Source organism: Dacryopinax primogenitus (genome assembly GCF_000292625.1).
Source record: "Dacryopinax primogenitus strain DJM-731 SS1 chromosome Unknown DACRYscaffold_6, whole genome shotgun sequence".
Lineage (NCBI taxonomy): Eukaryota > Fungi > Basidiomycota > Dacrymycetes > Dacrymycetales > Dacrymycetaceae > Dacryopinax > Dacryopinax primogenitus.
Genome location: NW_024467203.1, coordinates 978,786 through 991,006, shown reverse-complemented (window position 1 = coordinate 991,006; position 12,221 = coordinate 978,786). Strand labels below are relative to the sequence as shown.

At 51.5% G+C, this 12,221-nt stretch overlaps 3 protein-coding genes across 3 annotated transcripts; 2 read left to right on the top strand and 1 right to left on the bottom strand.

The window, feature by feature from the left end:
- Positions 1 to 110: 110 nt before the first annotated feature.
- DACRYDRAFT_78166 (Arginase/deacetylase) lies at positions 111 to 2,478 on the top strand (the record flags this gene model as incomplete). The annotated part of the gene is made up of 6 exons (XM_040776318.1): positions 111 to 690; positions 743 to 931; positions 983 to 1,185; positions 1,241 to 1,452; positions 1,505 to 1,772; positions 1,822 to 2,478. The coding sequence occupies 6 exons, from the start codon at positions 111 to 113 to the stop codon at positions 2,476 to 2,478; spliced, it is 2,109 nt and encodes a 702-aa protein (XP_040630155.1).
- A 168-nt stretch (positions 2,479 to 2,646) lies between these two features.
- DACRYDRAFT_115464 (uncharacterized protein) lies at positions 2,647 to 7,588 on the bottom strand. Its single transcript, XM_040770008.1, has 3 exons — positions 6,695 to 7,588; positions 4,351 to 6,646; positions 2,647 to 4,295 (listed from the first exon to the last, which is right to left on the bottom strand). The coding sequence occupies exons 1-3, from the start codon at positions 7,207 to 7,209 to the stop codon at positions 2,793 to 2,795; spliced, it is 4,314 nt and encodes a 1,437-aa protein (XP_040630154.1). The 5' UTR covers positions 7,210 to 7,588; the 3' UTR covers positions 2,647 to 2,792.
- Positions 7,589 to 9,752: 2,164 nt separating this feature from the next.
- On the top strand, positions 9,753 to 11,893 carry DACRYDRAFT_65474 (uncharacterized protein). The gene is made up of 10 exons (XM_040775786.1): positions 9,753 to 9,799; positions 9,849 to 10,325; positions 10,371 to 10,492; positions 10,541 to 11,100; positions 11,152 to 11,257; positions 11,312 to 11,423; positions 11,467 to 11,563; positions 11,609 to 11,655; positions 11,705 to 11,725; positions 11,780 to 11,893. Exons 3-10 carry the CDS (start codon positions 10,485 to 10,487, stop codon positions 11,885 to 11,887), a joined length of 1,059 nt encoding a protein of 352 aa, XP_040630153.1. The 5' UTR covers positions 9,753 to 9,799; positions 9,849 to 10,325; positions 10,371 to 10,484; the 3' UTR covers positions 11,888 to 11,893.
- Positions 11,894 to 12,221: the final 328 nt, after the last annotated feature.

The window sequence follows — 12,221 nt, the reverse complement described above, 5'->3', positions numbered from 1 at the left end:
CGATCCCGCTCGCATCTCTTCTCCGTGCACTCTTGGTTTAATTACTTGTTCTTCTTCTCACCCTAGGCGACATGGATAGTCGGTCTTCCCAGAGGGAAAGCGGCACCGATATGGATCCCCGCGAGGTCTCCATTGATCGCATACTATCTTCAGCTTTGGACGCGCTCTCCATTTCACATGCCCCACCAGAGGACCCTGAGATTCTCCGACTGCCCCCGCTTCCATCTCCGGAGAAGGCCCGGACTCTTCCCCACATCCCGGTAGCGCTGTTCTCGGCACCTGCTTGCGCCTTGCATACGTACATCCGAACGTCACACATCTCTACCATTGTAGAGCGACCACAACGGTTGCGTGCGGTTGCCGTTGGTCTAGCCTGTGGATTGGCACGACTAGAGGACGCCTTACATGATAAACAAGCTTCATTGCCTGATGCTTCCAGTTTGGGCTCTTCCGCGCCCGACTTCCTCCAGCTGGTCTCCCCAGCAGAATACCGTGCTATCGATATACGCACACATGAAGCAACGAGATACGTTCATAATAAGCTGGCTGATCTCGAAGAGGAGCGAGATCCAGATTCTACCGAAAAGGCCTACATTGGGCGGTTGCACGAACTTGTCGAGACGTGTGTCGAAAAGATAACCGTGAAACAAAGTGAAATCCCCGAGGAATGGCCTCAAGGAGATTTGTATCGTGTGTCAGCCCCTGCTTCTCTGATTTTTGGCAGCTGACATTGTCTCTGTAGTTTCCCCCGGATCAATGGCGGCGTTCCAGTCATCTATAGCAACTGTTTGCGCATCAGTTGATTTGGTCGTGTCTCCAGCAAGTCCGAAACGAGCCTTTGTTTCTGTTCGACCTCCCGGGCACCATTGTTCTTCAGCCACGCCGTCAGGATTCTGCTTCTTGAATAACGTCGCGATTGCGGCTGTACATGGTACGTGCAAGGCCAATTGCACGCCTCGTGTTGCTTTCTGAAAGTCTTCAGCCAATTTAAGCCACTCTATAACACATGTTGCCATTCTCGATATTGATTTGCATCATGGGAACGGAACTCAAGCTATCGCATGGGCCATCAACGCGGAAACAAATAAGCGTAACCAGTCAGAAGAGCAACCCCAGCCAGATGCAACGCCAGGCCTTCAGATATACTATGGTTCCATGCATGACATTCTCAGCTATCCATGCGAGGTACGCTGTTATAGGCCCCTATCGATTTGTCTCACACTGTTTTCTATTTTGTCAGTTAGGAGACCCGGCCCTGACGCAAGCAGCCTCTATCTGCATTCATGGGGGGCATGGTCAACATATCGAAAACATTCACTTGGAGCCATACACGTCTGATGAAGACTTCTGGGGCCGATTGTATCCGCAGAAATACTCGCAGCTTCTGAAGAAAGCGGATGATTTCTTCAAGAATACGGGAGCAGAACCGCACAAGAGCTTGGTTTTGGTGAGGTGTGTGCTAGTGCTTTCCTCTCAATCGTACTATGCTAATCTTTTTACGCAGTTGCGGCTTTGATGCCTGCTCGCATGAGATGGAATCGATGTCAAGGCATAAACGCAATGTGCCACCCACATTCTATGGTCGTTTTGCTGCGGATGCAAAAGCGCTTGCTGACAAGTGGGCCGACGGCAGAATTGTAACCGTTCTTGAAGGCGGTTATGGGGATCGAGCCCTCCAGAGCGGATCAATGGCTTATCTTGTGGGTCTGTTTTTGACTCCAGAAGAAGTGATGCGGCGGACACCATGGTGGAGTTTGGACGAACTTATCAAGGTCTGGGTGTTAAGCAGCAGCTGATTTCGTGAAGGCTGATTGAATTCAGATCGAGAAGGCGTTCCCTCCTCCAAAGGCCTCCAATCGCAGAGCTCCTGTATCATCAACGTCCACCTCTCCATATCTCGTGCGCGCGTTGTCCCTGCTGCCCCTCGTTTTTCCACCACTGTCTCCCGAAGAGCAGCCTTTACCACGTTCTGCTCCCGGTACTCCTGCACAACCTCACCGCATGGGTCTCCGAGATAGGAAGACTCTGAAGCCTGCTATTCCAGCTGAAACGACGCCTCCTCGTAGTGGAACACGGACAAGAGCAACTCGTGGAAAGCGCGGAGGCAAGTCAAATGCGAATACACCCTCTCGACTTCCCGAGCCTAGTGCAGCGGAAGAGCCTTCTACGGCGGGAGCAACAACTACGGAAATCGTACCACCACGCTCAGTCTCGGACTCGGACCTTGGGCAACTCGCTAGCTCAATGCAGGATCTTAAAGTGAAAATGGATCCAGAACCGAGCCCCCCTCTGCTAGATCCCTTCGAAACCAACCGACTCTCAGACGAAACACAAATCGATCCGCAGGCTATTCCGGAAGCCGAAACGACAGAACGACAATCTTTGAAGGTCAAGCTCCATGTTCCACGGGCCATCATGGAACAATGGCGTGCGCAAGGTGGCCAACCTGGAATATCGCCTGGTAGCACATCCTCCTAAGTCTCATGGACGAAGCTGCAAGAAGAGACACGATTATTAATGACCTTTCTTATGCTCTTGAATGATGATCCACAATACCGTGATGTATGCTACAATCCATGCTGTTTTGATTTGACAAATATAACGAAGAGAATGTGTAGCGCTGGCCACATGAATATGAATACATTGGTTGCTCCCATCTATTGTTGCCAATCTTCCACGTGCTATACAATACAAAGGAATACAAGTATATACATAAGGATAAAAGTCCTTGCAAGCGATTCGACACCGAAAACAACGAATTCCAAGAGAACATTCGCATGATCAAACTCCAATTATGCTCCAACCGTTGCTTGAGATTGGCACTTGCCCTTTTCTCTAGCTGCACCACCTCGTCGTCCACCACGTCCACCATGTCCACCGCGGCCACCCTCAGTAGTCTCGCCCTTGCCCCTTCCTTTTCCGCGTCGCTGACTTCGCCCACCATCAGGGCCTTCTGTAAGAGGGATACCCCTGCCGGCTCCCCGGCGCATTCGCTCTTCTTCCTGCGCCCACCACTGAATGAATGCTGTTTCCTCACGACTGGCTTGTTCCTCCAGTTTCTTTGTCCGTTCTTGTTCCTGTATTTCAAGAAGACTGGGCTTCTTGGGGGCCTTCGTACCTGCCAGCAATGCCTCTTTCTGCTCTTGTTGAATGGCAAGGAAAGATAAATTGCCAGAGCTGGGGCCTGCAGACGGAGGTGAAGTCGACAGGAGCGGCCCGCCAGAAGTCCAAGCATCCTGATTACGTCGCCGAGACGTGCTGTCAGACGGTGTCGCCCGGACAGGAGTGATGATTGGTCCAAGCGCTGGCCCCTTGAAAGCTGGCTGACGGGTTCCCATCGTCGGTGTGGGTAGATGAGATCCTGAAGTCGCGGGAGGTTGCGCACCGGACGGAGACCGTTGTGTTAATGGTCGACCAGCAAGCCGTAGTTGAGGCGTGGAGGGAGTGGATGTAGACGGCCCGGTTGTGGATGATACTGATACACCCGACGGTGTTCTGGAAGGTGATGGAGATACTCCCAACCCTTTCGCAGGTAATAGAGGTGCATATGCTGGAAATCCTTGTCCTTTCGGTGCGCTACCAACGCCGGTAGGGAGGTACCGTCCATTAGAAGTGGCTTCTTCTGCCATGATGCTTCGCATGTCAGCTTTCTGGTGGGCTTGCAAGCTTTTGCCCTTCCAAACCGGGGCTCTGTTGGGAATCGGAAGAGGGGATGCGGGCTGACTTGATGCTGGCGTATCTAATGACATCGGCGGAATTCGACTAGTTTCCACGTCTTCATCCATTGCAAAGATACCACCATCATCAGGTATAACAAGGGGGGGTGACTTGAAGTGCGTATTCTTGTTTGCCGGCGGGGACATTAGCGGTTTTATCAAGGGCGATATACGAGGAGACAAGGGGTTGATTGGTGATAACTTAGGAGACGGCTTGACCATCTTTTTCCAGCTGCGCTGGATCGGCTGCGGGAAGTCTTCCATAGACGACCAATCCATGTTTGTCTTCATGGCCTCTTCAATCAAAATCCCCGACCGTGCAACTGGGCTTCGCTCCGCCTGCAGAGATCTTATATATTCCCCCACTTTGCCCAAAAGATCACGAGGCATATCATCCAAGAGGCGAGATTCCATGACAGATTCCAGATTCATGGCGAGATATCCGCACAAACTATTCAAGAGGGGTTTTGCAGAAAGATGGGCTGCGTCCGCAAGCAGCGAAGGGATATTGTACAGGTTGACGTGTCGTAATATCACAGAAGAACAGACGAGCATAAGCTTGTCCAACAATAGTTCGCTCTAGAGTGGAATTAGCTTGTCGTCCAAGACTTGTCCCGCAAAAAGCACGACTCACTGCAACCGCCATGACATGGCAAACATAGTCGATGTAGTCATCAACGGTGTTTCTCACAATGTTGTCGAGTAATTCCAGGCCTTTGTCCTCATAGATGTAAGCGCAGACTGGCTCCATGACTTCCCAAGTCAAATGTCTCATATCAATCTGGACCACATGCTCGTTTGACCAACGATCAGCCATCCAGTCCTCGTCATCGAACATGCTTGCGAAAAATGGACTGCGCGTTCGGAGAACAGCTGAGTGGCAATGTACTTGACGATCCTTCAACTGCAGCACCATGTCATATTTTGCTTCACGACCTTGCGAGCTCGCGAAGAGGCGAGACATATCGCGAATCAAGGTGGGCGTTGGAGTACGTCGAGCATACGTAGCAGCGCTCATGAAGGCTTCCAGTGCTGATAGACCCAGTGCGCGGGCTAAAGTCGATACTTCAGCACGTAGGCGGGAGGCATGTAGCTTGAGCTTGGGATATCGACCGAGTAAGCGCTCACCGACAAGGCGGTCCCAAATGGAGGGTATGGTGTCCGAATAGAGGTACTGGAGCAGTAATAAGACTGAAAGTGGGTGAAAAACCAGAGGCAAATCTTGGAGCTCTTGCATGACAGTGCTTGGCCTGGTCAACAGTCGGATGTTCAGCTTCGTTAAGGGCCCCTTCGCGTTCTTTGAAAGTGCAATAGCAACCTCAGAACCTGTGTATCCCTTCCCGGCTAGAGCATCTTTGAGAACTGTGCTCCGCGCCGCAAGAATGGCCTGATGTGCGTAGATTGTGCAGCCGGCAACTTCAATACTGACGTCAGCACCCCACAAGTGTCGGGCTGGCATCGGTTCCACCTTGGTCACTTGCGCCAGCTTGTCCTCCTCGAGCTGCAAGTAAGCCTCGACTACTTGAGATGCTGCCATGAGCTCAAAAGTTTCGGAGGGGCCGTCATCATCATCTTCGTCAGTGACAGGGACAGGGGAGATGTTGTCAGAACTAAGAGACATGGGCGATTGGACATCACTATCGGACGTAGCTCGACTGCCAGCCACCTGCTTGAAATGAGGCAAGCCTTGAACGAGTTGCTCGCCTAATGTCGGGCCAGTGAGATCGAGACGTTTGGGTACAGCATCAACTGCGATAGCACCAAACGCGCCAGTGCTGTTAGCTGACACTTTGATGACGCGCTGTAACCATGGGACACGATGAAATTTGAAGCTCTTCAGGTTTCCAGGTCCAGGTGGCGCCCCTTGGCCGGGGAGGGAGCGTCGACTGTCATTGGCGAGCTTCTGATTTCGCTGCCGGGAAAACACATGACCAGTCGCCGTACACAGGAGGACGGTCCCATCGGCTCCCACACCAACGTCCTTGGCCATGCTTTCTGCGCATCGGGTGGCCCAAATACGTTGAGGCTTGAGCGTAAACTTCTCGGAATCGTTATCAACATTTCCGGGATCAGGAAGGGTGAAGAAGAAAACATCGCCGAATGTGCTTAATGCGACGAAAGCGTTCTCACAGACTACCAGCTTGTTTATCATAACTTTGACGATAGCTTGTGGGGGCCGGTAGACTGAACTCTCGCTCTTGAACTTCTGGGCTGGGAAGTTGATCTTGAAATGGATTCCGTTCCAAAAGCACAAGACATCTTGAGACTCGAGCAGGACACACATAGCGTTCTCTGCAAGTGCCGCATCAATCACTCCTTGGGTCACGGCGGTAACCTTGCGAGGCGAGACTTGTGTAGGGACAGTGTGTCTATCGTACCCAAGCTGACCAGCGTTGGTACCCCATGTATAGAGTCCCTCTCTTGTCCAAGCGGCAGACGCGGTCTTGCAGGCAGCGATGCCTCGCACTTCCTTGCCCTTAAGCGAACCGACAACCTTCTTCGGGCTGTACTGCACTTGCTCACTGTCCGCTGCGCCTTTATCGTCTTTGTCGATAATGTAACCCAGCTGGGCAAAGCGACCGAGTCCCCAGGAGTATACTTCTCCGGAGGACGTCAAGGCGAGTGTATGATCCTGACCAAGCGCGAGAGCGGTGACGGTGTGGGCGAAGTCCTTCAGCGGCGCGAACGAGTACTGCGTGTGCGATCCGGCACCGAGGCGCCCTCCGGAGCCGAAACCACACAGGCGAACATTCGCACGAGCCTCGGAAGTGACGATACCTGTATGCAGCTTCGCCATCACGATGCTGCTCACACCGATAGTATCAAATCTCGCGCTACCCGTGGCATTCGAAGGCGGCGTGAGGCGAGCGAGATTGATCGGTTCAGGGTATGTGCGGTCGTCCCCGTCACCCAGACCGAGCGTGAAGTTGCTATCACCAGATTAGTAGGGTGACTGTTTCACATGATAGCTGACGTACCGATTGACACCCCATGTGTACAGCATTGTCCCATATGGTGCTTCGAAATCCGGATACGTCCCATCAACCGTTAGGTTATATACGTCCCAAGGTGTGAAGTCCTCGTGGTCTTTGCTCTTCAGATCGGTGTCGGCTCGCTCCATCAGCAGACGAACAGCGTGCAAGTTGCCAACGTAGAGCGCACGATGCAATGCCGACCAGGCGTTCTCGGGATCTTGTAGGTTAACATCGATGCCTTTCTGAGCAAGGCAGATGCGGACCCATTCGGGTGCCCACCCATCAAGGCTTGCTGCAGCAATGTGCAGCAATGTCCTTCCAAACCCATCCCGCGCATTCACCTCGTTTCCAACAGGACCAAGGGAGGATACGCCCCACGAGCGAGGAAGGGAGGACCCCCCTGCGCCGGAATGCGGACCATTCGACTGCTGACGAGCGTCGAGCAACTGACGGAAACCGCGGGTGTCCTTCTGGCTATATAAGACATGCAGGGGAGTCGGATAAGAATAGAGCGCCATAATCGTATGAGGGAAAGCTCCCCAAGTTCAGTTCTCAGCGACAGGTAGCTGAGATCTGAACTGAAAAGCCTCCCGAGTTGGTTGCTTGCTGATCGAAAAGCGATCGGCAGGCAGCGAGGTGACTGACGGGGTTTGAGTCACCGGCGATCCAAGACTGACTGAACCAACGTCAACGGAGATGATCGCTCGACGACTCGACCTGAATCGCTCGGACGGGAGCCAAGGATAGTCGGCCTCGTTGAGACTGGGATGTGCTGGCTATATGCGGCCTTGCGGCAGGAGTAGACCCTATCTGGAAGATCAGGGGAAGTCGGTCCAATAGCCGTGGCTCCTATCGGATTCCTGTCAAGTTTTCTCCGCGTCGCAGCTTCAGCAAAGGAGATGGTCGTGGTTGGGAGAGAGGAGGTGTCGCACAAGTCCAGGAGTATAGACCGTTGTTTGTTGACTGTCTTGCGGCAGGTTGGCGTGGTGGCCAGTGCACAGATGGGATGACGCCTCGTCCGGCGAACGTGGCCCGTTCTCGGACCAGATAGGGCCGCGCTCCATTTGATTATTTACATTCTTCACGTGGTCACTTTAGCTTCCGCTGATAAGTGATCAATTAGGTTAGCCCCCGCCGCCCACATACAAACGTCCTCGAACACTAATCAATAGGCACATAACATAAAGACATGACCACTTGCTGTTCTCTGCGGCGAGTAATGCTATGCAACATTCTTTGAATGGATATGGCTTCTATATGATTGGCGCAACTATTCCCATGCAAGCGACGTTCCGTCGAGCCCCGGGTGGTGAAGAACAAGCCTAAGCTAGGACTTCTATTCGCCTGCTTTCTACTTTGATCTGGATCTGGATCTATCGTTCTCTGCCATATGAACTATTCTGGACTGGCCACTCTGGAGATCGTACTGCACCGCTGATGAACTCGCCCCAATCTTTCTTTTGTCTGCGAAGCATTTAGCTTCTTCGTTGGTTGTCCCTCCAGCCCCTGAATCGACGTCGAAGACACTCTCATACGGATGAACTATTCAATCCCGACAACCTGTGATCTGCGCATAAACAATGACGGCAACTCATATTAAGCGTTACTTTGACTGAGATTCACCACCTTAAGACCACGCAGTTGACAATAACGCATGTCCTTGAATGGTACGGATGCAATACACGTGAAATAGGGAAGTGGGCTTGAGGCATCTGGCTGTTTCAATAACATTCAAGTCAGTATTACCTAAGCCTAAGAGACGCAAGTCCTAAACTGACCCGCAGCTTCTCTTCTGACGGCAAAGGCAGATACCAAGCCTGTTGAACAGGGGAAATCAAATGCACCCGGCGGGAGTGGTAATCTCCGAGTACCAACGACGTGGTGCGAGAACGACCTTGTGGATGATTCGGTTCATTCGGAGATATTCTGACGGCGCCTATCTGCATATCGAGCACTGCTGAGAGACATTCGCAGTAGATGTCAAGAGCGGGTTTATCGTAATCCCAAGGGTACGTTATACCTTACAGGTCAGAACTAAAATTCTACTCCACTTACTACTAAATCAGTTTTTATCGAAATTACGACGATTCGCGATCTCCAAGGAAATACAGTTCAATGTACACCTGTTCTCGCCATCCCGATTGGCGCTAGAGAGATAACAATCAGGTGGGCGGCAGTGGTTGTGAGAAAACTATAACTGAACGGTTCTGAATGTGCTAATCATAGTAGCGATCATTGTGGCATTGGGGTGATAGCTGCCCATTAACACGGACTCAAAGGAGTGCGTGAATTTGGTCTGCACGATTCTGATGCTTACACCTTGGCGAAAGTTGGACTAGTACCGAGAACTCGGACAAGTCTTATGATTATTCGGCAGCCTATCAGCACAGCCCCCCTTCCCGTCTCGGGATTGTGGAGGGAATTCCTCCGGTGCCCCTCTTCGGAGATATTGCTCCCACAATGCCCTTCCGGAGGCAAATGCTCAAAATGCCCTCTCCTTCATGTGCTCACAGAGTGCGTGACTTTCCTCACGTGTCAAAAGAGCAAAAAGTGTAAGCTTGGGGTCTCGTCTTCCCAGAGTGGCCAAACATATCTCTCAGAGGCAGCAAAAAGGGGTTATAGAAGCTCGAAAAAATGGCAGAGGTTTATTAAATTATTTTCTGTTTAATTTTCTCATAATATTAATTCATTGTTGGCTAATGTTTGGCTAACTGTGAACAAACAAAAATTGGGACCCCTGTAGCATGAGACTAGTGCCCTGGCTCCCATGTTTCGACAGGTGAAAAGGCTGCGAGCTCTGCGGGCACGTGAAGGGGAGGGCATTCTGAGCATTTGCCTCCGGAAGGGCATTGTGGGAGCAATATCTCCGAAGAGGGGGCACCGGAGGAATTCCCTCCGGGATTGTGCTGCGCCATCAAGAGCAAAGTGCCACACACTAGTGGAATGCTTAAATTTGCACACCGTTGCACTCCTGCAGGCGCTTAATCCGTATGTCTTTCACGGACCATCCCTTTGACATCTTCTAGTTCATCTTTTCTTCATCGAGCAACGAGAGAATGGGCAACTCACATTCGCACCCAAAATTACGACGAAGGTCGATGGTCCTTGGTAAGTTCATTTTATGACTGGACAATATCTTCCAAATAATCCCCCGAAGATAATAGGCGCGCATCCAGAAGGGAATTGACAGACGATGAATTGCTGGATCAAGCGATAGCGCAGTCCCTCGCATTGCAAGAACAACAGGGAGCAGAGAGACGGCGAGCAGCTGCAGCTCCGCGAGATCACCCCGAAGCCGAAGGAGCCCTTGTTCTTCATGAATATGAACAGGCTTTAGGAGACGCAACCGGCACACCCGATGGACAAACACAACTGTAGGGGCAGAATATTCTAATCCAGCGTCCGCTACCAATTAGCGCTTGTTCTCCGACCAGACGATGGCTTACCATCTGCTCCGCCACCCTTGTCCCTTGACAGTATCATGTGCGTGGCGATCTCACGGTACGAACCTTTCGACTTGGACCAGGGTCTAGTTGCATGTATGCAAGCAATGCATCAAGTGTTTTCGCAGCAACATACAGGCATGGGTGGTCTCCAATTGTGCGGTCATATAATGTAACAGAGCTTTGTTTCGGTGAGTCAGATTCTATGGGATAGGGCTAGGCTCATTGGTTCATAGCTGATCAAGGCTGCCATCCTCGAAGGGAACAGAACTTTTGATATCGTCTTGCAACAGGAACACGATGTGCGGCTACCCAATCCCACTGTTGTGGATCGTGATGCGGTCGCAACGATGTTGTCGTACGTGGTCAGGAAGCATGTATGGGGCGTTGATCTCACGTATAGCAGTCATTTGTACTCCGATAATGGAACAGCCAATGACGGCTCTTCCAGAGCTATGATGATATCACACGGCGACTGCTACGTTGCCGTGTTTTTACTCACTTCCAACACGCCCAACTCGACCAAGATCTGGATAGCTTTTGATGCACAAGCCGGTTCTCTCCCCGACCTAACACTTTATGGACTCAGCATCCCACTCATGCTCTTTCCCAGTGACGGAGAAGCCATTGATTACCTCTGGCAGTTATTGCGTGGCATGTCTACGAACGACGTTTCAATCAGAGGTCACATCTTCGCCCCGTCTGGAGAGGAAACCCCCCTTGAATTGGACTACCCAGAGTTTTTTCAAATAGAGGAGCCGGTAGAACCTGAAGTGCCAGATCCTACAACATTCCGCTGTGGGATTTGTATGGAAGATGAACAAGTCACGGACCGTATCCGCCTGAACTGTGCGCACGAGTTTTGTACCAGCTCGTTGCAAGGGGTTGTCTCTAGTCGCGTGGAGGAAGGTCTGCTGCCCATCCCTTGCCCTACATGTTTGGCAGAGGATACAGATACGTCAAATTGTAAGTATGGGACGAAGTCTGGATGACCACAGAAGCTCATGTCTATATCAGATATGACACGTGACTTCTGCCAGAGATTGGATCTTCCTGACCGGGTCGCAGACCCATGGGAAAGACTCGAGGTAGAAGAATTCGGTGTGATGATATCATGCCGCAGGTGCAGCGGTTTATCCTCTGCGAAAAGTATTTGTGTGGTAATGTTGTTGTTTAGGTGCGGAGAAAGCGGGATGATCGATCGCGAGGAATTTCTTGCAGTCGATTATGTCTCCTGTCCGTTTGGAGGTTGCATATACCGGTGGTGCCGACACTGCGATCAGCCAGCAGTATATGGCCGCACACATACTTGCGATGGTAAGGTCCTCATAGGGCCTATTCATTCGTATAAAACGGGCCGATGCTGCGGATAGGTACAGCAGAATTAGCCAAGCAATGGAGGAGTTTGGATGGGAGATTTGCCCTGGAGGTGCGTATAAAGTTTATCTATTGAGTATGTGCCCACTCCTTGTAGGATGTGGGACGAGAATCGAGAAAACCGTAGGGTGTTACCACATGACCGTGAGTTCATCCTCATCTCTCCTGTCTTCCTTCGCGCTAACCTGCACAGTGCCCGGCTCCTGGATGTCACACGTGAGCCATTCATTGCGTTCCTAAGACAGGACGATGTCACATTACAGGACACAGACATTTTTGTTATCGGGATGGCGCGCTGATCGTTCGTTCGGAAGACCGTAACGCGGCGCTCGAAGCTGTGCGAGCACATTACCGCAATTGCCAACAATTTAATTAGATTTACAGTGCTGGACAAATATGTTGTGAAAACAGGTGTGCCGAAGGGGTTTGAGGACATCGGGGTCGTTCACGCTTTCATGCGAAGTATTTGCAATCGGAAGGTCATGGGCAGCTGGAACGGAATAATATATTGGCTCTGCGCAGACCGTGCCTTCGCTGGATTCGGCAAAGCAGTCGACTGCGCCATTTTCGCAGGCATTATCGACCCATCCTGGAGTCCCTACAGCACACATGCAATCGTTCCCTTTGCGAAGGGTAAAATTTCGAGCCCGGCATTCTTCGTGTTCATGTGAAAACGACCAGTGGCAATCGTTCTAATTATCTGGAAAACC